General features: G+C 38.2%; 1 protein-coding gene across 3 annotated transcripts in view; it reads right to left on the bottom strand.

The window, feature by feature from the left end:
- The window catches only part of LOC134789925 (semaphorin-1A-like), a 194,357-nt gene that overhangs the window by 55,313 nt on the left and 112,426 nt on the right, over positions 1-26,618 (bottom strand). For 2 of the 3 annotated variants that reach the window (XR_010144133.1, XM_063760632.1), the window contains exon 3: positions 2,127-2,274. Coding sequence is in view for 2 of the 3 variants with exons in the window: in XM_063760632.1 (XP_063616702.1) it covers positions 2,127-2,217 (91 nt within the window). In the remaining variant the exon portion in view is untranslated. Of the gene's footprint in view, positions 1-2,126; positions 2,275-13,925; positions 14,241-26,618 lie in introns of those variants that run through there. The other variant, XM_063760633.1, reaches the window with a different exon arrangement.

The raw sequence follows: 26,618 nt of genomic DNA, 5'->3' as shown, positions 1-26,618 counted from the left end.
CTGTCAGTTCGGTTTAGTGACAGCTTTCCCTTCCACTACCAGCTTCGTGCGTACATTACATAGACCAAAGCCGAGGCTGCTCTAATTTATACGGCGAATGTTACCATTATTTTAAATTTAGCGAAATATACGACTCAATCAAAACAAAAACTATCAGTAAAATTCACGCAGATAGACCAAAAAATTTTTTTTTGGTATATTTTTCAGTAATTAAAATTACTGAAAGATTATTGGTGAACGAGAAGTTCTATTATAAATTCATAGGTAGGTATACCATGATTGACATTTAACAAAAGTAAGAAAAAATCTGGAAAAGGTAAGGTAAATTGCAGTAAAGCTTGTGTTATTCTAATAAGTAATTTTATCCATCATGGCATTATTCGCCTATTAAGCAATCTATAGAATTTTTTGCTCTACGTAACTAACATAGGTAGATATCCGTTTTTTAGCGAGACCCAATACCACTGGGATCATGCGAACAATGCACTCATTGTGCAGCGTTTATCAACAATGTGAATTTACGATTTCATAATCATCGGTTGGGAAATTCTCACGTATCAATATGACACGCTTTGTTGGGTCCTTGCACCTGTGTAATTGTGAATTATAAATTCGATAGCGTGATCAGGTAAATACGGTAACGGACGTTATTAATGACGGTGCTTTTTACAAACAGGAAGTTTAATTTGAACTACGATATTTATTACTACCAGTCGACTAACGTCGCCAATAGATTCTAGTAGATGAGGTGGCCGATTCTGAAGTAATGATTGTTTTGATACGACCTTATAGTCTACTAACATCGGCCATCGCCAATAGATTCTAGTAGATGAGGTGTCCGATTCTGAAGTAATGATTGTTTTGATACGACCTTACAGTCTACTAACATCGGCCATCGCCAATAGATTCTAGTAGATGAGGTGTCCGATTCTGGAGTAATGATTGTTTTGATACGACCTTACAGTCTACTAACATCGGCCATCGCCAATAGATTCTAGTAAATGAGGTGGCCGATTCTGAAGTAATGATTGTTTTGATACGACCCTGAAGATCACACACTAATAGGTGCATGCGAAATGCAATGATGTGAGTCGTGAGTGGGATGGCTACCAAGGTCGTATCAAAACAGGATCAAACCCGTAACAAATTGTTAAATCAGAATCTGCCTCACGCACAATGCTAACCTAAAAGGTTTGTAGTAAATTTCGACGTTAGTTTACCATTAATATCATTATCAGTTTACTTATGGACAAGGGAACAGTCCGTTGCAGAGATAGTTGAACCCCTTACATAGAAGTTGGTATGCTAGGGGTCAACGATCTGCAGAGATAGTTAGAACAATACCAAAATTACATATCAACAAATTAGCATCGCTAGAAAACACCTGACCCTAATTTTCTTTACTTGTACCGTAAAAGTTAAAACTTTGCCCTTTAACATAATTTTGCCCACCGCGTCACATTTCAGTAGGCACTGTGACGCGGCGGGCAAAGTTATGTTAACACATTCGACACCGCGTACCCGACTCTCGGGCACTCGTAAACTTTACTCAGATGCCGGCATACCCGCTAGTCGGGCAAGAGCTATAAACCTACACGCGACGCCGAAGTGCCCGACAGGCGGGCAAGCATTGCATCTTCACTACCTCAGGGCTGCCACTGCCACTAACAGAAAAAATTGTAAGTCTTCTGATTATTATGTGGTCGAAAAGTTGGTACAGTTGATTATTATATTTTATTACTTCACTTTGTATTTTTATTTACTTTACCTAATGCGATTACAAAATAAAAATTCTTATTAGTTGGTTACGTGAAATTGCATACACGGGTATGTATCAATAGGAGTTAGAATTAGGAGAAGAACAAAACGGGGAGCCTAAACAGATGAGACAGCAGATTTAATTTTATCCACGTACTTATACGAAAGTTACTTGGCACAGCCCTGAGCGTCCGCCGCTTGCCCGACTAGCGGGTTCGCGGCGTGCGGCATTGAGTTGCACGTCGTTGCCCGACTAGCGAGTACTGCCGGTTTCTGGGGTATTGTTTGAAATTTTGCCTGGTTGCGAAAGTGTTAAAGGGCAAAGTTTTATACTTTTACGGTACCTACTGTGTATATCAAGCACGTACCATATTTGATATGTATGCGCGCGTTGGCATCGGGCATCCATGCCTGTGCCGTGGACGCCAGCAGCACTAGCACCGCTCGGGCGACGGCCATGTTCCCAGCAGCCTATCTCGTCCTTTCTACACACGCCATCTTCCCCCGCCGTGTGCTCTGTAACAAGAAAAAATATATGTCAACGTCGCACTGGCAAAGTCGTTTAGCTATTGAGCTAAAAGAGTACAAATTAATCAAGAGCGATCTCCATCCACACCGTTATTGGTGGTGCTATTTTATTAGTTTTGCATTTTAACTTTGCGCGTATGAAAACTGTCATCATACCTACTACTATTTATGCTGCCAATGCTGCCATAGAACATAAATTCAATGAAAGTAAATAAAAGTATTTTAGGCGCCTATATTCTCCTGCGGCCCAGCCATACAAATGCAAAAACCAACATATGCTACTGAAATTGGAACCTACAATGTAGGAAATAGAGTTGATTTTGTGTTGTTCAAAAATATAAAGAAACAAAAGAAAAGGAACTCTATTACAATTGAATATGATTCAAATTTCATCGAACTGAATAAGTACTATAGTTAGGACTATATTCTCCTGCGGCCCAGCCATACAAATGCAAAAACCAACATATGCTACTGAAATTGGAACCTACAATGTAGGAAATAGAGTTGATTTTGTGTTGTTCAAAAATATAAAGAAACAAAAGAAAAGGAACTCTATTACAATTGAATATGATTCAAATTTCATCGAACTGAATAAGTACTATAGTTAGGACCTTGGGCTTTAGAAGGATATGAAGGGGCACACGGTATGGTATGAAGGTTGGCAATCTTCTATATTATTCTAGTATCTGCTATTAAGCCCATTCAGTAAGCTACGTTTACATCAATTATGATATTGATGGCCAGTAAAACGCGGTAAACTCTGTCGCCACTCGCAAACACTTTTCACACGAATATGCCTACCTATCATGCCTATAAATTTTACTGTACATTTTATTCCTAGTTGAGTAATCTTTAAGACGATAGTGGACGACCGCTTCTCCATACAAACGTAGTTCCCATTTTCCTCCCTAGATATTGACTTTATGGAAAATACTTTTTACATAATTTCTTGTATATTAACTATAGCTTGCTACGCCTCTTCGTTGGATTTTGTTCCGTTTTTTCATTATTATAAGGGAGCGAAAAACAAGTTCCATACAAATTTATAAAAGCTCCTAAATCTTGTAATAATTACAAAATCGAAAACAAATGCAACGAAGGGCCTGTGGTTCATGTACACCAAATTGTGTAAAAATATTTCCTATATCTAATGTTAATATCCAGAGAGGAAAATGGGGCCTACGTTTATATGGAGAAGCAGTCACGTGACTTGTTTTATGTTTTGTTTTATTGGCCTCAGTACAAGTTTGGCAAAACTGTACCTACTAATAAATATTTTATCGGCAAACAACGGAAGTAGGTTGGTAATCTAATCGACTGTTCAGAACTATTTTATCAGACAGTTAGACGCGACGGGGTCTTAAATTTATAATAAGTTTCGATCATGGAAAACAGCAGCGCACAGCTGCGCAAGAGAATCTTGTAAAATATGCTCAATGGTTGAGAGCCAAATCTGTTAAATTGTTCTGAAATTAGATCGGCAGACGGTGGACTAATTTATTATCTCACATCGTGATTGTTATCTCTTCACATGCGTGGTACAAGGCTCCATATTCGTGGGACACCGGAAATTTAACCAGTTAATCATAACACTCCTTAAAAAGAAACCGCTTAAAGCAAAATAATTACGTGACCTCGTTGTTAATTATCTCATTAGCAACTTTATAACACATATCTACCTGCGTAGTAAAGTACCTGCTACCTATTTATTTTATCAGAGTTCAGATAAGTATTTAATCACTGTAGATATATAGTTCTTGAAAACATGTTTTTAATGAATGATCAAGTTTGTTTCTCACGTTATTTTTAGCTTTTTTCATCGTCAATATGGAAATTGAGTGAATAAGAAAAAATAAATGATGGTAATAACGTAGTGGATGTCGCCCAGACGCACGAAGCTCGAGGCGAGATGGCGTGGTCTCACGGTGCGAGATGCAACGTACGCAGGAGGTATGCATCCTCCCGTTTGTCAGGATTCGCATTCTACTTTTTTCGTATTTAACTATTCTCGTCCATGCTAACCTGTCTCGTGATTGTGAGAAGCAAAACTCGATTGTCTGGTAGCGCCGGCCGTGATCGGTTGGCTGCCCGCTTTGTTATAGTTCTCGTTTTTAAGGTCTATCTTTTATGCTTTGATACAGTTTATTTATATTCACGTATGTTACCTATAGTCAACTAGGCTTCAAAGTGCAGCCATGTTCGACGTCGTCTATCCGACGACAAACATTAAAAACATATTTTCTGAAATAATTGCTCCGAAAGACCGATATTATGACAAACTTTCGGCACAAGCATGATAAGCAGTTCATCAATTTGGAACGTTTCAATTAGTTTTTCAATTTGATCCCTATGTTGCATATGACTTTATATGCATCGATACATTTACCCGTTTGGAAACAATTATTTTATATAGCTCTAACATCGCCTTTTTGAGATTAAATTGTTTACAAGCGAACCATGCGGGTTATAAGTGCGCTTTAGTTTAAAGTTCACATCACGTTTGTCGTTAATGGTTAGACAAAGAAGAAACAACGAGTACGTGTCGAGTGATTCTTATGGCTATATAAACACATTAAAATGGATACCTACAGCATTAGAGGGAGAAAGAAACAAAGCGTATTTCACGCTACATTAACTTAACATTTGCTTAAACAATTGTGAATAGCTTTGTAACTAAAAAGGGTTGTGATTTTCAATAACAGAAGGCGTCACTCAGTGCACAGATGTGGCTCAAAGGATTGAGTGGGGTGCAAGCGCAAGGCGTGCTGCAGTAAAATAACGCTGGGCTCCACTCTTCTGTTGCACACCGATTGTTGCATTTTCACAAAACGCTTAACAGAACATCGGTGCACTGCGCCTCGTTAACGCGAATTCTGCTGGCGGTTCGGTATATATTACTTCTGTGAACGTATAATTTATCGGCGCTGGATCTGGCGGCACAATTACTGTGCTAAACAAACGAGCGGTTATCGAGCGGAAGGTAATAGCGTCGTTATTCTAATAAATTATGTTACGGGGCAATCTTTGCATCATCGATATTGGTTAAATACACTCGACATTGCAACCGGCGCACTAAAACGTAATTAAGTTCATGTTACACCAAACTTAAAGCAAACATCTGTTACAGACTGAAACAGCAAAAGTAATAAATATGATGTCGCGCACTAACTTCGAATACGAAATAAGAAACGTACGAAAATGCAAAGAAGGAAGAAATGAATATTTTATGGGAAGGGCTGCTTTGGAAACTAGCAATGGAAAATATCATGTGGGTAAATAAATATCCTAGTTACCTACTTATTTACCAACTCGCGCAGTTTGGGATTTTAATGGATGGAAACTTGAAATGTGTGGAAAGTAACTTCATAGGGTTACATTTACATGTCTATGTAAGGTATAAACAAGATACGTTTGCAATTACGCAGACGCGGTTGACATTTGAGCTTGTGGCGTGGCCGTGGCGTCGGTCCCACGCGGTCGAGGCTCGGGAAGCTGCGGTTCTTTCTTTGTCGACCACAATGAATATTTCTCACTGCCGTGCTCAGAGGATAACCTACAAGTACCACGCTAAGATGATAAATGACAGTTTTTCGCCATTTTTACATATCAGCGTACAATTTATGGCCGCTTCTGGCGTTGTCACGCGTGAAATGTGTGTTACAGTAAATCTGGTGTCTGCTTAAATAACATAAAAGGGATAGAGGATAACTACGTGATGCGACTGTCAAGTATGCTTTCATACTATTTGGTCTGAATCATTCAAATGTTGTCGTTGCTTCAGAAATGTGAAAGGCATTACAAAATGTAACTCATTCGTTTTAAACCCAGCGATTAAATGATAACAAGCGATAACGATTACGGATATGTTGATTTAACGGTTACCTACAACATTTACTTGCTACATTTTATACCGGCTTACTTCACGTGGGGTGGGAAGAACTTTTTTAAGATTCGATAGGCAAAACCAAAAGTTATCTTAGTTAGCTCCATTTTCTATAGAAAGTATTACTTAGTAATATTTAAACCTGCCTAGCATTACTCAGTATTAGTATATATGTCGTGTTGATCAGAAGAGGGTTGTTTATATATGTATTAATATGTACGTTAATAATAGAATCCATATAACTGAGGTTATCATTGTTATCGGCCGCTTTGTATGTATGTAGCTCTCTGAGAACTCAATAATTAGCTGCGATTATACGCTGTGATTACGCTATTTCGCTCGTGATACATTAATGATATCTTTGTTATAGCCAATATAGCTGCGTATTTAATTGATTTCATACCATTTTTTCCAGATTATATTGATTTAGATTTATAACTACATATAACTGTATATATATATATTCGGTATACACTGGAACCTCGTTAGCACGAAGGAAACGCCGAAAACTTCGTGTTAACGAGGTTTCGTTTTATAGAGGGCATCAACTTCATCGGTTTTAATAGGTTTTTGTTCATCCTAAAGAGGTTTCGAGTTACAGAGGTAAAATGTATGAAAAATTCGACTTAGAGAGGTTATTATACAAACCCGTAACGTAAAGTCTCATTGTCTTTTTCGAGTTACAGAGATTTGTTAGTAAGTAACTTCGAGATATAGAGATAATAAAACAATACGCCTATTTTTTCGAGTTATAGAAAGGTCAAATTTTATTTATCGAGCTATAGAGGTAAACATTTTACTGGATAGTAGTGAAAGGAAACGTTGATTACTTCGTCTTAATGAGGTTAAATAGGTATTTCGAGTTATGGAGGTTTTGGGCTTTGTAGGGAAATTATGGCATTTTATTTCGTATTAACGAGGATTTCGCCTTATCGACGTTCCAATGTATTTATTAATGTACTTAATTTATGTATGTAACTTTATGTATTTGTGACGTTCCACGGGAAAAGGTACCTTATGAGGGTTTCTAGTTTCGGAGATATTAAATGTTTTGTAAAGAGGTGAAAAAATGCTCAATTTTTTTTTATTGTGTGATCTGAAACCTTAATGCGTAACGTTTGTTTACCTGTTTTTATTTTTGTTATAAGTTACTTATAAGCCTAGTAATGTCGTCTCAGAGTTTAGTAGAAAAGGTACCTTATGGAAAAAAGATTGAAAATTCCCAAAAAAACTAGTCAATACGGGAAAAGAAGTTTGGTAGAGAACTGTATTAGCATTCTGCAAAACTAATTTGATAATTTCAGTTCTGGTTGGGGCGCCTCGCAAATATTATAACCGTACATAGACCGACATCACAAATCCAAGTAGACTGCTATTATACCAAAGTTACTCTCGTCAAGTCTTTCTTAACTAGAATAATCTTCATTTGGTTTGGTCGCATGCAGTAAATCAGCCATTGGTTTGCTGAAAAATGCCAATACCCGACGCATTACCTTATGGAATATCTGAGGTCATTGAACCTCAATGCCGCTTATCTTCAATAGCAACCGAAATATATTATTGATAAGAAATAGACGATTTATACCATCTTAACCCCAAAATATTATTAGTTTATCCTAACTGTTCCATCATCATCATGCCTCATCATGTAACTTGACCACAAGGTACCTTTTCATTACATACAAATTATTGGTCTTTTTTAAGATTATTATGACGAAGAACTAATTAAATTGGGGGCAGTTTAATGTAAATTAATATTTTCTATTCATAAAAGATAAACTATAATATGATTGATATTTTGTAGTGATGTATTATTAGATTTATTTCCATAAGGTACCTTTTCGTAAATGTATGGAGTAAATACTGTTATTGTTATGTAAGTTTAAAGTGGCATAAGGGGTTAAATATAGTATTTAGTTGGGGTTTTAGGATTTATTTCATTTGAATGACAGAATTTCTTTCATATGTGCTCAGAAAAATTGATTGTGTGTCACATTAAAAGTAAAAATATTCAATTTTGTGATTTTATATGAAAAAGTCAGAAAATACATTTTCACCTCTAAATCGGTATTGTTTTTTGCTTAAACTGTCTGTCAGTGTCGTTTTCTAATAGATAAAATTTAAATCTTGAGAGCTCATTGCAATCAATCGTGAAAATGAAATAAAACTTTATTTTCAAGAGATTGGTTAGTATACACATAAATCAGTCGATATCAAAAGTTTATATTTGCATTACAGAACAAGTCGCAATATTTTTTTAATCTCAGATATATAAGGCATTATTATTTGTAGTCAACTATGTAACTTACTTCAGGAACATAGTTTTTTAGGCGGCTAAACTTAAAACTTCTCTATCGTAAAGTTGCTCATTTCACAACATTATTTTCAAAAAATCATATCTCTGTAACTACGCAACCTAGAAGGTTGATCTTTTGTGTTATCGATAGGTTATTTATTGTAGATTACTGGGGTATGCATAACTCCATACCCGCCATAAGGTACCTTTGACCGTGGGACGTCACATTTAAGAGCGCTATTACATTTCGGCGTTGAGCGAGTTTAGGTATTTTACGCGCTGCGGCAGGCCGTGCGAGCTCTGTATTACGATCCCTTCTGCCACACTCGCACTACAATGATGGATTAAACATTCTTGATCCTTCGCGAAGCATATTGAAATCAACCATAACAACACTAACTGTACTTAACTTTTAAAGTCCTAAAACTGTTATTTGGTAGGTACGAAAATACTAAATGCAGTGCAAATGTACATAGGGGCTGTTCATAAATTACGTCATCTATTTTTGACGATTTTTGACCCCCCCCCCCCCCTCAAATCATCCAAAAATCATGCTTCGGATGACTCTGTTTCCTCCTACGTCATGCTACCATCATCCGATGTCCAGACCCCCCCCCCCCCCCCTCCCATTTGAAACGACGTAATTTATGAATAGCCCCATACTCGTACTTATGAAGGTATATTACTCGAAAGAAATTATAGGTACTCGCTTATTTACATGTTTCGTCATTGCATTTGGTACCTATAGGTTGTAAAGTTTGTATCAACGAGGGTTTAAAAACGAACTGGTACTGAGGATCTGATGATAATGATGATGATTAAGGTGGTCACGGATACCAATCAACCATGTAGTAACATGATTAGGCTCGTTTGATTCGTCTCAACAAGATCTTTGACACTGAAGATACACAGGGTCTGATGATGGAGCTGGAAGGTGGCCACGGGTACCAGTCTATCATGTAACTAAACCACTTCGTGTTTGGGCTCGTTTGATTCTTCTCAACAAGATCTTTGACACTGGAGATACACAGGGTCTGATGATGGAGCTGGAAGGTGGCCACGGGTACCAGTCTATCATGTAACTAAACCACTTCGTGTTTGGGCTCGTTTGATTCGTCTCAACAAGATCTTTGACACAAGACAGTACTCAGGGTCTGATGATGGAGCTGGAAGGTGGTCACCATTACCAATCAACCATGCAACTAAACCACATCGTGTTTAGGCTCGTTTGATTCGTCTCAACAAGATCTTTGACACTAGGTGATACTCAGAGTCTGATGATGGAGCTGGAAGGTGGTCAACGGTACCAATCAACCATGCAACTAAACCATATCGTGTTTAGGCTCGTTTGATTAGTCTCAACAAGATCTTTGCACCAGGTGATACTCAGAGTTTGATGATGGAGCTAGAAGGTGGTCACCGGTACCAATCAACCATGCAACTAAACCACTTCGTGTTTAGGCTCGATTGATTCGTCTCAACAAGATCTTTGACACTAGGTGATAAACCAAACACGAAGTGGTTCAGTTACGTGATAGACTGGTACCCGTCGCCACCTTCGAGCTCCATCATCAGAGCCTGAGTAGTATCTTGTGTCAAAGATCTTGTCGCGACGAATCAAACGAGCCCAAACACGAAGTGGTTCAGTTACATGGTAGACTGGTACCCGTGGCCACCTTCCAGCTCCATCATCAGATCCTGAGTACTACCTTGTGTCCAAGGTCTTGTTGAGACGAATCAAACGAGCCCAAACATGAAGTGGTTCAGTTACATGATAGACAGGTACCCGTCGCCACCTTCGAGCTCCATCATCAGACCCTGAGTACTACCTTGTGTCAAAGATCTTGTTGAGATGAATAAAACGTGCCTAAACACGAAGTGGTATAGTTGCATGGTTGATTGGTACCGGTGACCACCTTCCTGCTCTATCTTCAGACCTTGAGTACTATCTTGTGTCAAAGATCTTGTTGAGACGAATCAAACGAGCCCAAACACGAAGTGGTTTAGTTGCATGGTTGATTGGTACCGGTGACCACCTTCCAGCTCCATCATCAGACCTTGAGTACTATCTTGTGTCAAAGATCTTGTTGAGACGAATCAAACGAGCCCAAACACGAAGTGGTTTAGTTGCATGGTTGATTGGTACCGGTGACCACCTTCCGGCTCCATCATCAGACCTTGAGTACTATCTTGTGTCAAAGATCTTGTTGAGACGAATCAAACGAGCCCAAACACGAAGTGGTTTAGTTGCATGGTTGATTGGTACCGGTGACCACCTTCCGGCTCCATCATCAGACCCTGAGTACTATCTTGTGTCAAAGATCTTGTTGAGACGAATCAAACGAGCCTAAACACGAAGTGGTTTAGTTGCATGGTTGATTGGTACTGGTGACCACCTTCCGGCTCCATCATCAGACCCTGAGTACTATCTTGTGTCAAAGATCTTGTTGAGACGAATCAAACGAGCCCAAACACGAAGTGGTTTAGTTGCATGGTTGAATGGTACCGGTGACCACATTCCGGCTCCATCATCAGACCCGAGTACTACCTTGTGTCAAAGATCTTGTTGAGATGAATAAAACGTGCCTCAACACGAAGTGGTATAGTTGCATGGTTGATTGGTACCGGTGACCACCTTCCGGCTCCATCATCAGACCTTGAGTACTATCTTGTGTCAAAGATCTTGTTGAGACGAATAAAACGAGCCCAAACACGAAGTGGTTTAGTTGCATGGTTGATTGGTACCGGTGATCACCTTCCGGCTCCATCATCAGACCCTGAGTACTATCTTGTGTCAAAGATCTTGTTGAGACGAATCAAACGAGCCCAAACACGAAGTGGTTTAGTTGCATGGTTGATTGGTACCGGTGACCACCTTCCGGCTCCATCATCAGACCCTGAGTACTATCTTGTGTCAAAGATCTTGTTGAGATGAATAAAACGAGCCTAAACACGAAGTGGTTTAGTTGCATGGTTGATTGGTACCGGTGACCACCTTCCGGCTCCATCATCGGACCCTGAGTACTATCTTGTGTCAAAGATCTTGTTGAGATGAATAAAACGAGCCTAAACACGAAGTGGTTTAGTTGCATGGTTGATTGGTACCGGTGACCACCTTCCAGCTCCATCATCAGACCCTGAGTACTATCTTGAGTCAAATAAATACATAAAGAATGTCAGGTCGTTTCAAATATTTTTAATCCTGTCCGGTAGTTTATTAAACTGTACCATTATAAATTATAATACTATAAAAACAGTGCTAGGATCAAAGTCTCTCGTTGCGGTTTACACGCACACAGTATAGCGTTTTACACGGCGCCCGCCGCACACAATGATAAAAAACCTCGTCGTCGCCGTTGAAAATGTGCGGAGCCGACCGACACACGTCCTGCCTCTACAAGCTCTGCCGCGGCACTGAGCTGGCGCAGCGCGCGTCATCGGTAATATAGAGTAGTTTTCAAAAAATTGCCAAAAAATTATAGTAGAATTTCATAAACACTAATGTATACCAACAGTATAAGCAAACGTTGCAGATTGCTTGAGTATGAAAATGACTTCGATATTAAGTAGATTTTCGTAGGAATTGACACTTGTTTCGGAGAGAAAATTGAGTTCGTTTTACTTTGATTTTCTCTTTCTCAAAGGTATGTAGGAAAAATATCGTTTGATATGCCTAAAGTACAGGGTATTAGTAATACAAAATAGCCAGGTTTAGCAGAGTAAACTTCTCAACATTTCCAAATCAGAGCTCGCCATTCAGTGCTTCACGGGGTTTTTCGGAAACGACCATCAGAAAAAAAATCATTACTAATTTAATAAGTCCTTTTTCTAATATTTACAACGATATTTAAAAAGATAATAAGACGCTTTTACTGGAACAAGTACTCATTGTTTCTAATAATGAGCACAAAGTCCTGAATTTCGTCGACTAGTATCATCAATTTTGCATTATTTCGACTTTTCTTGTAAGAGCGCTCTTAAGCAGTTTATAAATTAATTTATGTGTAATTAGATCTCTAATTCTTTCAATAACGATTTCTTTAGTTGTAAATGTACCGTCTACAATCTTTTTTGCTTAATTTGCCCTAATAACGTCGACTGGTAGAGAATGGTCTCGTGGCTTTAAGTTCGCCTTTTGTACAATTTTATATCGTGCAATAAAGTTTAAATAAATAAAATAAAAGTGTCAAATGATAAATACAGTCACAAGTAGAAGAAGGAGGTAGAGTAGAAGGAAGTAATATTTACGATGTTTCTAACTTAAGTAAATATAGGTATCTGGAACAAAACTTAATAAATTAAATATTGTAGTTGGTGCAGAAGCTGCATCAAACAGCAGTTGTTAGAGCCAACAAAAATATATAACTATGTAGGTGCAATGATGTCAGTAGGGTCCCTCCTTAAAAAATCTCATTGACCTCTGGGTCGCCCTCGGTAAACTTGAGTTAAATTTCAATTTGACTGGCGCCTGACGCATCTTGCATTCAAATCTACTTACACTTCATTATCTTTAGCGTGACTCATTTACTACTACCCAGGATGTTGATAATGTCATTTTCATTCATTACGCCTTTACAACCGTCGTTTAGGAATTTGAGCTCTAATTCTTTTGCTGTTTATAAATAGATCTTTTGGAACGAATTTAGAAATGAGTAAAGGAAGGAAGTCTAAACATTCTGTTCGTCATATCTGGAATTCTCTTTCGAATGTGAACAATAGAACGAATAGATAAATAATGTTTGAATTAGATATGGAGGAAAGCACTCAACCTTAGCCATCAGGTCTGTCTCGACTTTCATATGTAATAACATGCAAACAATAGATCCGTTGTTGTCGCTGTTATATGTATAATTAAATAAGTTCGTAAAATTAATGACGAAAAACACAGAAAATAGAGTTAATTTTCTCGTTAGTAACATATCGTGTAAGTTATAAATTAAGCCCCATTTAGGCGGTTCAAGAACTTGCATGAAATATTCGATACCGCTATGTAACGAAAATCGCATACAAGCTTTTGGACCGCCTAAATGGGGGTTTAGGTACCTATATAAATAGCCCCCTGTGACTGTCAATTACATATAAGTATGTAAGATATATTTCACGGTTTACAACTCCTTACTAGCCTGTAACCGACTTCAGTTTCTAAAACGAATACAAAGGCTAACAAGCGACTCCAGAGGTACATTCATCTTTATTATAGTGAAGTTCAACTCAATATGCCTGTAGAGAGTCTAGAGTGGACGACATGGAAAGGGCACGCTAAGAGTGTCAACAATGTGTGCTCTCTCCTTCTCTCCCGTTGCCTCTACGAGTCTACGCCATCCACCGGGACTACGGCTTTTTGTTTGTTTGTAGCGACCGAACGCCCCCACAAGCACACACTGCTTTGAGCCCGTGCTTATATACACACACTCGGATCGTAACAAACAATAGCTCTATGAAGAATTATTGACCACTCACCAATTTGAAGAATAGGTTACAGAAATCCAAGTTACATCCAAATCGACCTGATGGTCATCGCATCACAATCATCTAGAGAGCCAAATCCGAGAACACATAATTTTGTCACTCATTACCAGACGCAGTCTGGCCACTGATCACGATTAAATCACAAAAGCAGCCTACGTGTCACTTAAGATCACAATTGTAACCGGTTACGAAGCGGGAGAGTAGAGCATAAACTTGGATGCAGTGGAGCTTAAGAAAGCGCGGGCGTCGGTCAGGCGAGCGGAGCGGCGTGGCCTTACTCACGCAGCGCACTCGATACTGGCGCGGGCGGCGCGGCGAAGGAAAGGCGCCCCACCAACTGGAACACGAACTTGCCCGACACCCCGGCAGCAAGCTTACTTGCCTCTTTTTCTAACATGCGCGTGCGCCGATGCTACGGCTCACCTCGACACTAGAAGCGTTCAAAGTTCTATTTTATTTTGTTTTGTTTATTGACGCTTCTAAATGAGGGGCCATAAAATAGAAACGTAACTCGTGGAGTAAAAAATTGGAAGGCCAATATTTAGGGTTCGGTTCTTGACTGGCTAGTGTTAAATGCTTTCTAGTAATTGCATTAAACCGTTTTCAATAATCATAATGCAGTATCGTAGCGAACGGTTGCGTATAACCGGTAGAATTTCTTACAACATTAGACGCCGTCTAAAATGCGTTATAGACGTTGATAGTAATGATACTGCCGAATTGATGATAATTATTAATCGAGATAGCCATAAAGAAGGAATATTGTTTTAACTAACTCGGAGTGTTATTAGAGAGTTACCTAAAGTCAGAAACATCATTGGGATTAAAATAAACGCCACTAGTCTGACAGATGTGGCACACTCGCACCCCTCACCCTAGAGCCCTCGACGCTCAGGTAGACGAGGACGAGCCAATGGCTTGGCGGGCAAAAAAAAATATATTAGAGAGAAAGAAATAAGAATAACGACTATAAAGATTTGTTATGACTATTCTATACTAGCAAATCATTGCATGCTTCAGTAGATAAGTAATGCATAATATCATACAGCAGTTTTTAATTTAATTAAAATCAATATAAGTAAGTAATTAGTAATTATGCCTCAATTTAAAATAAGGGTTCTGAAAATCCTAAAATTAGAGACAATCATTTTGTATATTTAAAAACATCAACTCTATTAGGTATAAACTTAACGAGCATCAATCATTGTTTTAATTTATTTATAAATCATACCCTAATGTCAGCTGACAGTAACTAATGACGTAGACATAATAATATTTATACGAGCTCATAAGTTGCGTGCTTATGATAGGTTAGCGTTATGAAATTTCCTCCAACTTTCTAGCCGTCCCGTCCAGTAGACGCCTGCCGCCAAACGCCGTGGGGAGGGAAGATATCTTGTTAGCCCTGTTTAACATAACCTAGTATAATTTTAAAGAGATATTGTATAAAATTACAATTACCTACGCAAATGATATCCAAAAGGCATTGACTGAGCGCTTTTTCGGTCTTGATAGAGCAGCCAATTGATAGTACATATTACTTTGTTTTCGACTAAAGCGTATTTGTTGTTTGCTTTGTCTTAAGTATTCTCTTAGACTGTAAATGGACTTCAAATAGATTAATGAGTATGGATACTCATTTGACAATGAGTGTTTTTAGGGAAAGTGTATAAACGTTTTGACTAACTATTCTTAATATCTAGACGATTCTAATGAGCCTAAACTTTACTAGCGCCTGATTACGGATTGCAGGGTTTATAAATTAAATTCTAACGAAACACAATGTTCAGAGCCATTTCGTTGCTTCTACCTGGTCTGCATGGGATTTATGTACGTGTCAGGTGCTGGATTGGTGCGACTACCTGCGTTGATACTATTGTATCCTGTCTTGCTAAGTAGTGACGTTTCCCATGAATTTTGGTTTCGTTTCTTTTATGATTCATTCAATTGTAATTTTGTTAAAATCGTGATAAGATTTGTATCGAAAGAAAAATATTGAATCTAATTCAATCCTATAACTTAATACACCCACATGTAAAAGAAAGTTACACTGATACTCGAATAGAAAACTATTGGACTATAACGAAGTTATTGTTGCCCCGAGCAGCGCTGCATACTCGACTTGTGTTCCTATTACCTAATGCCTACGTATTGCATTATTAACATGACAAGAGAGAGCTTGTATCGTCGCCACGCTATCCAGCCTCGGTGTAGGTGGTCCGATACACTCTACCTAATTAAACTACCTCTTGACATCAATAATAAATACAATCCAAGCCAAACTACTATTGTAACTAAGTTACGTTACAATAGTGATGTCTCATTCTGGGCTGGAATGCATTTATCTTTCGTTCGTGTCGTTTGTCATTTGCAGACACGTGCATCAGCAAAAACATCCCTTATTTGGATGTAAGTACACAGCGAGTATCTACCTCGAACAAATAGTTTTTGTTTAGGTTAATGGACCACATCTATTGTCTATTATCTGCGAGACCTAACGTAGCAGGAGGTATACCACCAATAAATTTTAATGCAATATGCGTTCGGAATTTACGACATGAAGAGTAGACCAATCACTACAAAGAATGTCGAGGAGATAACTATTGAACAAAACGTAGGGCCATTTAGAACTTTAAAACTGATAGGTATCTACATAATTGATTGAATATTGACACCACTTGCTTGCGCAGCTCGTAAGTACTTTCGTAATTTATATTTGGTGCGAGTATCCTGCGCTGCGAGTATGATGATAGGTAATGATCAATTATTGATTTTAAAATTTCGAATACAGCGCTTTTGGAGTTTGATAAACATTAAAAAAACATAATAATGACCATGTAACAGGCTTATTGTAACTAATTTCTACCCTAAAGAAAGGGGTTCCATTAGAAAATTTTGGGCACATTTATGCCCAAGGAGTTAGAGTCGTCCCTAATCCAAATTGGGCTAACGTTCCTCAAATTATTTTGGAGAATGAGAGAGCCCTGCGCCCAGCTGCTGACGCTGCTGTTGGGACTTGGGAGCTGATAGGCTGGTGGTGATGGTGAGTTGCTGTTGCTGACCTAACAACAACGCTAACATAATAATTATAAATCCCCATGTATATGTAATTCATATCCTCATGTATATGTAGATATCCCAAAGGTTCTTATTATATTTAGTTTGTCTGTGAGTTTTAACATATTTAGATTGTCTCTTTAATGGATGTTTGCCTACGGCGACGTAATGTTCGACTTTGTGCAGAATAATGTATTAGGAAAGATAAACAGAAAGAGGTCGAAGATGGCCGATAGGATGGCAGGTAGTTTGTTGGCTTTAGAAAGGAGGTAGTGCGAATGTATAGAACTCATATGTTGTTACTACCTTTTACCTTCGGGTGACAATAGTGCGGTGTGGACTGCGGGCACCGGTGCTGAGGTGGGTTATCGCCCAAACTATTTGTCACATTCACATTCAGGTACTATCTAAAGGTTTAACATAGCAGATAGTGCAATGGACTAGCAAAAGGCATACTCGCACTTTAGTCCAAACGGGATGAATAAAATATAGCAATTTTATATATCGTGAAGTAAAAAAAATATTCATACACCTGCACCTATCTACAAAGTTTGCATCCGATGAAAACAGGGTAGATCTGCCCACAACACCGGAATTACTCGTCGCTGTGTACTTTAGCCCCGAATTACGCTATCTGATATGAAACGGTTTACGATCTCGTTGGAGGCGATTTGCATATCAGTGTCGGGTGCGGGCGGATTACTTATGTACGCCTCGAGACGGGGGACAATATATTCTGGCGAAGACGACGTCGCTTTTGCCGCCTACGGAATCCTACCTACAGATATGTTACACACAGATATAGTAGTAAACCTCGTGAAATAGTAATAATTTATTTGGGATGAGAATTAGTATAAAAAGTGGTTCAATCGTAATTAGCAATGCATTTAAGCTGTTTACAGAGAAGTAGATATAAATAGTTCGCAGTATCCTGAACAGTTCGAAAATAGTTATCTTTGGTGCGGCGTGGCAGGGGAGCGCTAGAGATACCCGTCGGATGGGGCTTTGCTAACGACATCGCCCGACATTTCACTCCGCAAGAAAGCCCGGCTACATCTTTTCTCCGCGGACCGCTCAGATAAGGCGGCACCATTTGTCATTACCATATCTCGTTTCTGTCGGTTCGTCGCCCTTAAATTAATAACTTTCACGCTGAAATATAGCGGCAATCAATTAAAATACGCTTTGAAAAGGAAGCAATATGAAAACAACCTAAATATATTGCGTGACTGTAAAACGATGATTATGGTACCTAAGCAGATAGGTAGGTATGCCTATTATGTAACACATCACAAAGAGGTCGAGTTGCATTCCAATGGTATTTATAACAGTTCATGGTCACGAACTCCACTTAAAAACAAACCTAACTTTAGAAAAATTACATCTTCTCGATATTTCGGAACAAATTGTAGTGTAGCGTTTCTTACCTTTGAACTAAATCGAATAATTCACACTTCACGTTATATAGAACGTGGTTAAAATTACTTGTATGTTTAACCGTTTGCTATGTGATTAGATACAGTTAATAATCAGGCACAACTGGGGCATGTGTGCAGCGGTGACACAAGTTTATGTTGAACATTTCTGAGATAAATGGTATAAAGTCCCCAAGACTTACTATAGGTTAAAGTCACAAACAAAGACACATTCTTGGTCCTCAATGTCCGGCCTCGTGATTAGATTGTATTGATAATCTTACTATGTCGCCTACGGGTGTTTGTCGATACGAACAACAATTAATTAAAACCAATACTGGTTGTTCGTGCAGCGTGTTAATACAATGGCTTTCTACCCACCACATACATTCAGCTGCGAGTATCAATAAACAACGCCTTGGCGTTGTAACAAGTCTTTATTGCACTACTTGACATATCGACGCCACGTTTCAACTCGGTTAAACTCCTAAAGTCGAGACTTAGTAAACAACGCGAGGCTTTTGCGTCGTTAACCCGGAGAGTACGATGGATAATTAAGAGTTGTGTTTAGGTTGAAACGCCGGAATCTGTTCCACAATGGGAACGTTTCGGTTAACCACAGGGTAAGCGGGGATCATTAAAACGCGCCTCAACACATTGCACGAGGGACATTACAGGTGTAACACAAAGCGAGTCGCGGACGCAGCCACTGACGATCTAATTCCAAACAAATGCAAATTGAGCGGGCGCGGGAACGTCGAGCTGGACATCCGCTTAATGGTCGCATTGTGCTCACAGCGCTAATGGGCTCGTAATTGGCACGAGGTCAGCCGCGGGCACCGACTCACCTGTGAGTTATCCTGGCCTAGCTTCTCGAATTCGTCGTATATGATTCCTCGACCCGTATTATCTAATTTCACAGGTAATTAAGTCTAAACTCATCTCTGATTTCATAAGAGCGCTGCTGCCGGCCCGGCTTGTTTAAACAGAAACGCGAGGTGCCCGGGTTGTTCGTTTAGTTTAGACACATAGGTAGGTGTAGATACATGTCACTGTTTTAGTGCCACCAATTTAATACATATCTGACAAGCTCTGAAGGTGATCGCTCTGTTGGGACTTGGGAGAAACAACTATGTATCAGTTTAGTATAGGCACTACACACATGCTTCCAGTAATACCTAAAGTTTGACCTACCTACCTATTTATTATCCTTAATGCCAATGCTCAAGTTAAATGTTTTGTTTACTCATATCAGCAATGTAAGAGTTGAGGTATTCAATCAATCAATCAATCAAACATATATTGCATATTTATTGTATGTATTGCATATTTATCTCCAAAGTAACAAATACTTAACGAATGCCCTTCCATTTCAGCTGCGACCAATTCCACGTCGTGATACCTACGCCTTTCGCAGAGACAGGACAAGTGTGCAGTTTAGTTCCAATTTCATTGCATGGAGATAAAGTTTAGATTGGGCGATAACAAATGCAAAATAAGAGGCGGTCCTCGCGTGTCGTTTGGCTTGTCCTTGTTTCGCTGGCCGCAGGAAGTGCCTCGTTGTAGGTACTCGCAGCCGTTGGTCTGCGCTGACCCGTGTCCACGACCGCGACTACTTTTAACAAAACTGCACGGGAACTTTAACGTCAGACCGGCGATTTCATTTGTTTCATTTGCAGTATAGCTTTATAGCTGCCAGTTGTAACGCACCATTGTTGTTTTTAATCTAATTTTACTACAGGTTACATTGTAACTGTTGATTCGTTACGTACCAATTGTAGCGTATAATATTTATTTTAGTGGGTAATAGAGTTTTCTACAAAATGTGCGCTACAATATTCCTAAGATATCGTGAAGTATGTTACTTGATGATGTCAATTTGATCTCATTTTGACATCACTCGCCCGAGCATCTCGTTCGTATTTAGACGCTCTGCGAATAATAACATACAAATAAAAATAATAGTTTTTTTACCTTGGATAGTTTACTGTTATATGTGTGCTGTGTTAGTTAGTTTTTTTTACTGTGATATAAGCATTTATGAAACGCAGCACTGTAATATGTATTCGGTGCCTATTCTAAGGAAAATTTGTCTAAGATACAGAAACTGTCCACGGTGATTGGAAAGAGTAAAAATTGTTACTATGTTTTTGACATTGGAAATGTCTTTTCGTTCGCTCCAGTATAGGGTCCGATTTCACGAAAAAGTGCGATCCCCTTATATCTCGGAAAGTTGTGAAGATATGATATTAAAAAAAAGGCTCAAAAGACGCATAATCACGAGAGCTGTAAGGTGCAAAAATAATTATTCGAGAAAGTCAAAAACGAAAAAAGTTATGGTCGAAATAGTGAAAATAAAATTCAATTTTTTCCGAATTTTTGATTTTGGTGCTCGATAATTTGGAAACGAAGAATGATATCAAAATTTTGAGAAAAACAGCTCTGGACAATTTAGTCAGCTACAATTTGAGCCTAAAACAAAGACGATCGGGTCAAGGGTTTGCCCTAGAGATGGGTAGGGGTGAGTAAATACTGAGTATTTACTCGGTATTTACTCAAAGCACCCGATAAATACCCGTATTTACTCATTTAGGTGGGTAAAAACGATTGCTTATAAAATATTCAAAAAGTGAGATTGAAGAACAAAATTGTCTTTTATTGAAGAGTGCTAACGTGTATTAACAATATCTATAAAATAAAAAGCATATAGGGCGCTTAGTTTTGGAAAAAAAGATAATTATCAGTGAGAGGCAAATTGTGATAATGCATAGTTAACAATTTTGTTTTAAATAAGAAGGTATTTAGTTTAAAAATATGGTACTTAAATTCTATCGATGTTCTAGATAACTGCATATCGCGCAAAAGTGCGTGCACTTATGACCTTTTATTAACGGGTTTTTAAAGAAAACTCAAAAATGGCTCAACCAATGATATTCAAAATATTGTTTTTTGTACTCTATTATACGATTAATCTCCCGTTATGTTCTTTTATTTTATCTGAACTTTGGTTCGAAAGTTATAAAGAGATAAACATTATTTTGGCCTTTCGTAATGGTTTTTTTCCAAAAATATTCAATTTATCCAAAAAAGTTCTTAGAAACATTTCAGTTATTTTTAAAGACTCATTTAATGATGTGCAACACGTTGGTGGTTTCTGATTTTTTTTTTGTTACAATTAGTTACATGTATGGAGTGCCCCTCTTAAAAATACATTTATTGCAATTTTGAGTACTTAATCCAGTAGCGGCTTACAAAATACACCTATATTTCAAATTTATATGCCCCTTTCAGCACTCTATAGTACATTATTGTCGAGGCTCGGAAGTAGCTACTTGCAGGCTGAGGATTCGTTTTAAACGGACGACCTTGGGAGTCCGTTTAATTGAATCCGAAGCCAGCAAGTAGCCTTCCAGCCGAGTCATATATAGTGCTTTTCTCAAAAATGGTGCAAGAAATATAAATATCATAGAAATATTTTACAAAAGCAACTTTCTTACGTATATATTTTCACAGAAAAAAGTAGAAACAATTGAAAAAATTAGCTTTGACGCCTTTTTATTTTTTTAATAAAAAAATAGAAGTGTATTTTTCTGCCGAAAATACGCCAACCTATTTGAGACAGCTAAATAGTCGCGGTACTAATCATCTGTTTGGCTGTTTAATGGGCCTGTGCCTTCATTTGATATGGCCATTTCAACTTTTAAAAAGTTTGGAACTCGACAAATAATGGAATTTGTATGCAACATTGCAGTCCCAAAATCGAGACTGCAATGTTTTTAACTTTTTAATTTTTGACTGACCATAAACTACGCGCTTCGCAACCTATTTTTTAAACGGCAAAGTCGACTTTGCCGTCCATTTTTGAGAAAAATAGTTTATACCCACCAATTTGGGTATAAACGAGTAAATACGGGTATATTGAGTAAATACTGAGTATTTACTCGGTATTTACCCGTGAGTATTTACTCACTACCCATCTCTAGTTTGCCCTGTAGCCTAACCTTAAAATAGTCAAAAAGTCGAAACGACATTTTTCACATGACATTTATGACTTCATGTTTCGCAGAGTTCGTTATCGGTGTTTGTTGTGAATAGGCCTGTTGCAAGTAACAAAGAATCATGGAAATAATGGTTTCAACGAAACATATGTGTTAATATGATTCTAAAAAATGGTCCAATCTCAGTATAAACTGAAGGATTATTAATATATTCAATAAAATAAAAGTGCAAAATTCTCCAATCGGCCATTTTTACTGAAACGCCAATCAGAAGCGTTCTAAACAGTGACGTCATCAATCCATAACATATTTCTTAGAGCAACATAGACAACCTCATTGACCGAAATCTATATGTGGGCACCAAAGAGTTCGAAAGGTGCAAAGTGTTATTTCGCCACTAAACATTTATTACGTCCAAAAAATATTATTACACGATATAAAGTAGATATCTATTTGTTATTATACTTATTATTGAAATAAAATGCTAAATAATACGATATTTCAACAACAAACTTTTTTAATTATTTGGCTGAATGGAACTATCATTGCCATGTTGGCTGTCGTAACTAGAAAAAATGAAAAATGAAAAAGTAAAACCGGCGTTCGGTGATTTTCACTCAAAATTTACATGTATCTAAATAATTCATCTTAAACTGCAACCGTGTGAGAGTTTTTGTGTAAAATGAGTTATTGTGATAACTTTTTGTAATGTATTTATCATCCCTAATCGTAATATATGGTGCTGAATTAACAATATCATTCGGATTCAAGGGAAATTCGTAACTGTAAGTATGTAAACAATATCTACCACCCTACCACCAACTAAATGATGACGTCACAAATGGCATGCGAGGCGTTTTCGCCCGAAGTTTAAACTAGCTATAATAAAATGCAATTATCTATGTTAAATCTTATGAGTATAACTGAAATATAGTGTTTTTCGGAACTAATACAAGTGTACCGACGATATTAAAAGGGTTTTCAAAATTTGTCATCAGGCCTATTATCGGGATTATGACAGCAGAATAACACTTGCACTGCGTGGGCTATCAAAATCGCTGCAGATTTTTCTTGGTCTAACTCTATCTATCCATTCTATGCATTCTTGTGGTGGTGGAAATAGAAATAGAGATAGAGATAGAGATAGAGATAGAGATAGAGATAGAGGTAGAGGTAGAGGTAGAGGTAGAGGTAGAGGTAGAGGTAGAGGTAGAGGTAGAGGTAGAGGTAGAGGTAGAGGTAGAGGTAGAGGTAGAGGTAGAGGTAGAGGTAGAGGTAGAGGTAGAGGTAGAGGTAGAGGTAGAGGTAGAGGTAGAGGTAGAGGTAGAGGTAGAGGTAGAGGTAGAGGTAGAGGTAGAGGTAGAAATACTACCCTGGCTGTACCTAAAGGAACTCAGGTTTGTTGCAACATAGGCACACGCTGTTTTGGTCATCCGACTCGTCTTGATGAGCACTTAGGAGAGTAGTACCCAAGATAGAGCTGATGCTGAACCCTGGTTGTACCTAGCGGAACTCAGGTTTGGTGCAACATAGGCATGCGCTGTTTTGGACATCCGATTCGTCATGATGATCACATGGTAGAGCATTACCCAAGATAGCTGATGCTGAACCCTGGTAGTACCTATACCTGGTAGTACTCAGGTTTGATGCAACATAGACAAACGCTGTTATGGTCATCTCTCGTCGCGTCAAACTGCTGTCAAGAAAATTTCATATCTTGCAGCAAATGGGCCGCTGCCGATCAAGACTCGAGTGACGATAACGGCGATGTGGCTACCACTTTTCGAGTTGACTACGGATTTGCCGTGTAATAATTTTCTTGTACTTTGAACATTAATATATCCTGCTTATTAATCGAAAAATGAAATATGTACCTATACTTATGCGCCACGGCGACAATTATTCAAACTTCGATACGCGTGTGGAAATTTTGAAATTTGTTTGTTCACATGCGTTATGTCCAATGTACTTGTGTTAATCTAAGAATAAAATAATTATCATTCAACGTTGTAGTTTTATTTTGTAACTTTTTCCTTATCCAGACTTTCTCGTCGCTCAGCGACAATATTTTTTCGAATTCCGTAGATTCATTTCCAATGTGCTCGATAGTCGTGTGAGGCACGAAATCTGTGAATTTTTAATATTTATATCAACGGGATCTTAGAGAAAGTAGTGCAAGGACACTGACAACTGAAAAATGGTAGTGTCCTTAACAAGGCATCCACTTACCTACCTTAGGAAGATACTCTGTGTCGTTAGTGTAATAGTGACCTCTGGCCTAAGAGGCAGCAGTGAAGCTAATTGGTTACTTTGCCAGATGGCCTGAAATTTATCTAAATTGGCCCATTGCAATAGCATTCTCACAATTTGCTGTCAAAGGTTTCTTTGATTGAATGTGACGCAATGCAAAGCGCTGCAAAATGTTATCGGTAAAATATGTACCTATAGGTTATACTTTATACATTTTTTTTAACAAGTAGTAAGTACCTAATAAAAGACAGTAAGCAATATAAAAGCAACAAAACTATGCCTACCATATTAGGTCAGTTTATATTTTAAAATATATTTTCATAGTAAACAACAATGGCCATCTAATTTTTTTAAATTAAATGTAAGTTGGGCCATTATGAACATAGCATATGTCAAATTGACGTACTTATCTAGTAAAATCGTGAGTAATTAATAACGAACTCTTAATTTTACAGGTAGGTACATGGCTATGGCTCTTTGGTGGCTAAGGGTTTCATTTTCCACACTCGCGCGACGAAAGTCACGCGCCTGCATGCGCTTCTTCGCCTTCTACTCCCACGCGTCGCCGCCTCTTATCGCGACAATTAAATCGCAACGACCCGCGGCTGACCCTTGTCTCATCTCCAGCTTAATTACAACAAAACGGCGGGCGATGAAAAACACTGATGAGAAAAACAACACGGAGTGAAGTCGACTAGACAGAGTAAAAAATTGGTTGTTTGTCAGGTTATTCGTATTAAAATATTTAATTTAATAAGTTTATCTAAATGTTACTATTAAGGCGGGTTTCCACTAGTATGTGGCACTGTGCGGCACAATCGTATTCAGTATAATTCAGTACAAAAATGCTTGTGCCGCACATAATCCCGCCTTTATACAAACAAACTTATAGTCGCATTCAAAATACTCTATGAAAATGGCGAGCGTTTATAGGTAACATTTAGAGTAGAGGGCAACAGCGTTACGCAGTTATCAGGTTATTACACTGATGCGAATTCGATGAGCTCGCACACCGCACCGACATGCGAATCCACATCCAATGTGAATACCGCCTTACTGAACAACATTACCTACTGATGCATTGTACGCGGGACGCGGTTGATGTCAGGATCAATTTCCTTGATAAATTGCGTTTTATATCGTTTACATATTAGTTGCGTTACGAGTAAGTACTAAATATTGCGATTCGAACGTTTACCCTCCTGCCTACATCCTTCCTTTGGAAAGGACATAAGAAATAAAAAAATGCTGTGGAGTATTTCTCAATGGTAACCCTAATGCATTCCTTGTAACTCATTATACAACTGTCAAAGTTTATAGAAAAAAATAGAAATGTCAATGTCAAGCTGTCATTTTTCAAAAATGGCGACGGCAAGTGGACGCGCCGGCCTGCGCCCGCGCAAAGGTAAGTCTGATCGTGATTAATCTCGTTTTTTAATAACAATTATCTCGTAAGACGTGTAATTTATCGATAATTAAATGATATATTTACGTATTAGACAGTTATTTTCTTTAACTATTCAAAATATTTTGTGATACCATGTTGAAATGTATGTATGTCCTTTGCAGAGTACAAATGTAGGCAATTGAGTTTAAGAAATTGAGACTATATATGTACTTTGCACAGGACATTAACAAAGGAGGGTATATTTTTTATTTATTGACCGTTGTTTTCAGCGTTAGCAGACATAGATATCGAGGACGTCCTAAATGACTCAGAATTTGACTTCTCGGGAGATGATTCAGACGACGACCCTATGTTTCTCCCATCAGAAATGGTAAGAACGGCCAATATCCAGACTCAGTCTGAATACTCAGTCTGAGTCTGGATACTGGCCGTTCTTACCACTTCTGATGGGAGAAACATAGGGTCGTCCTCGATATCTATCGCTAACGAAGCGTCTAACGCTGAAAACAACGGTCAATAAATAAAAAATATACCCTCCTTTGTTAATGTCCTGTGC

The sequence above is a fragment of the Cydia splendana genome, chromosome 4 (assembly GCF_910591565.1).
Source record: "Cydia splendana chromosome 4, ilCydSple1.2, whole genome shotgun sequence".
In the NCBI taxonomy this organism is placed as follows: Eukaryota; Metazoa; Arthropoda; class Insecta; order Lepidoptera; family Tortricidae; genus Cydia; species Cydia splendana.
This window is presented reverse-complemented; position numbering and strand designations above follow the sequence as displayed.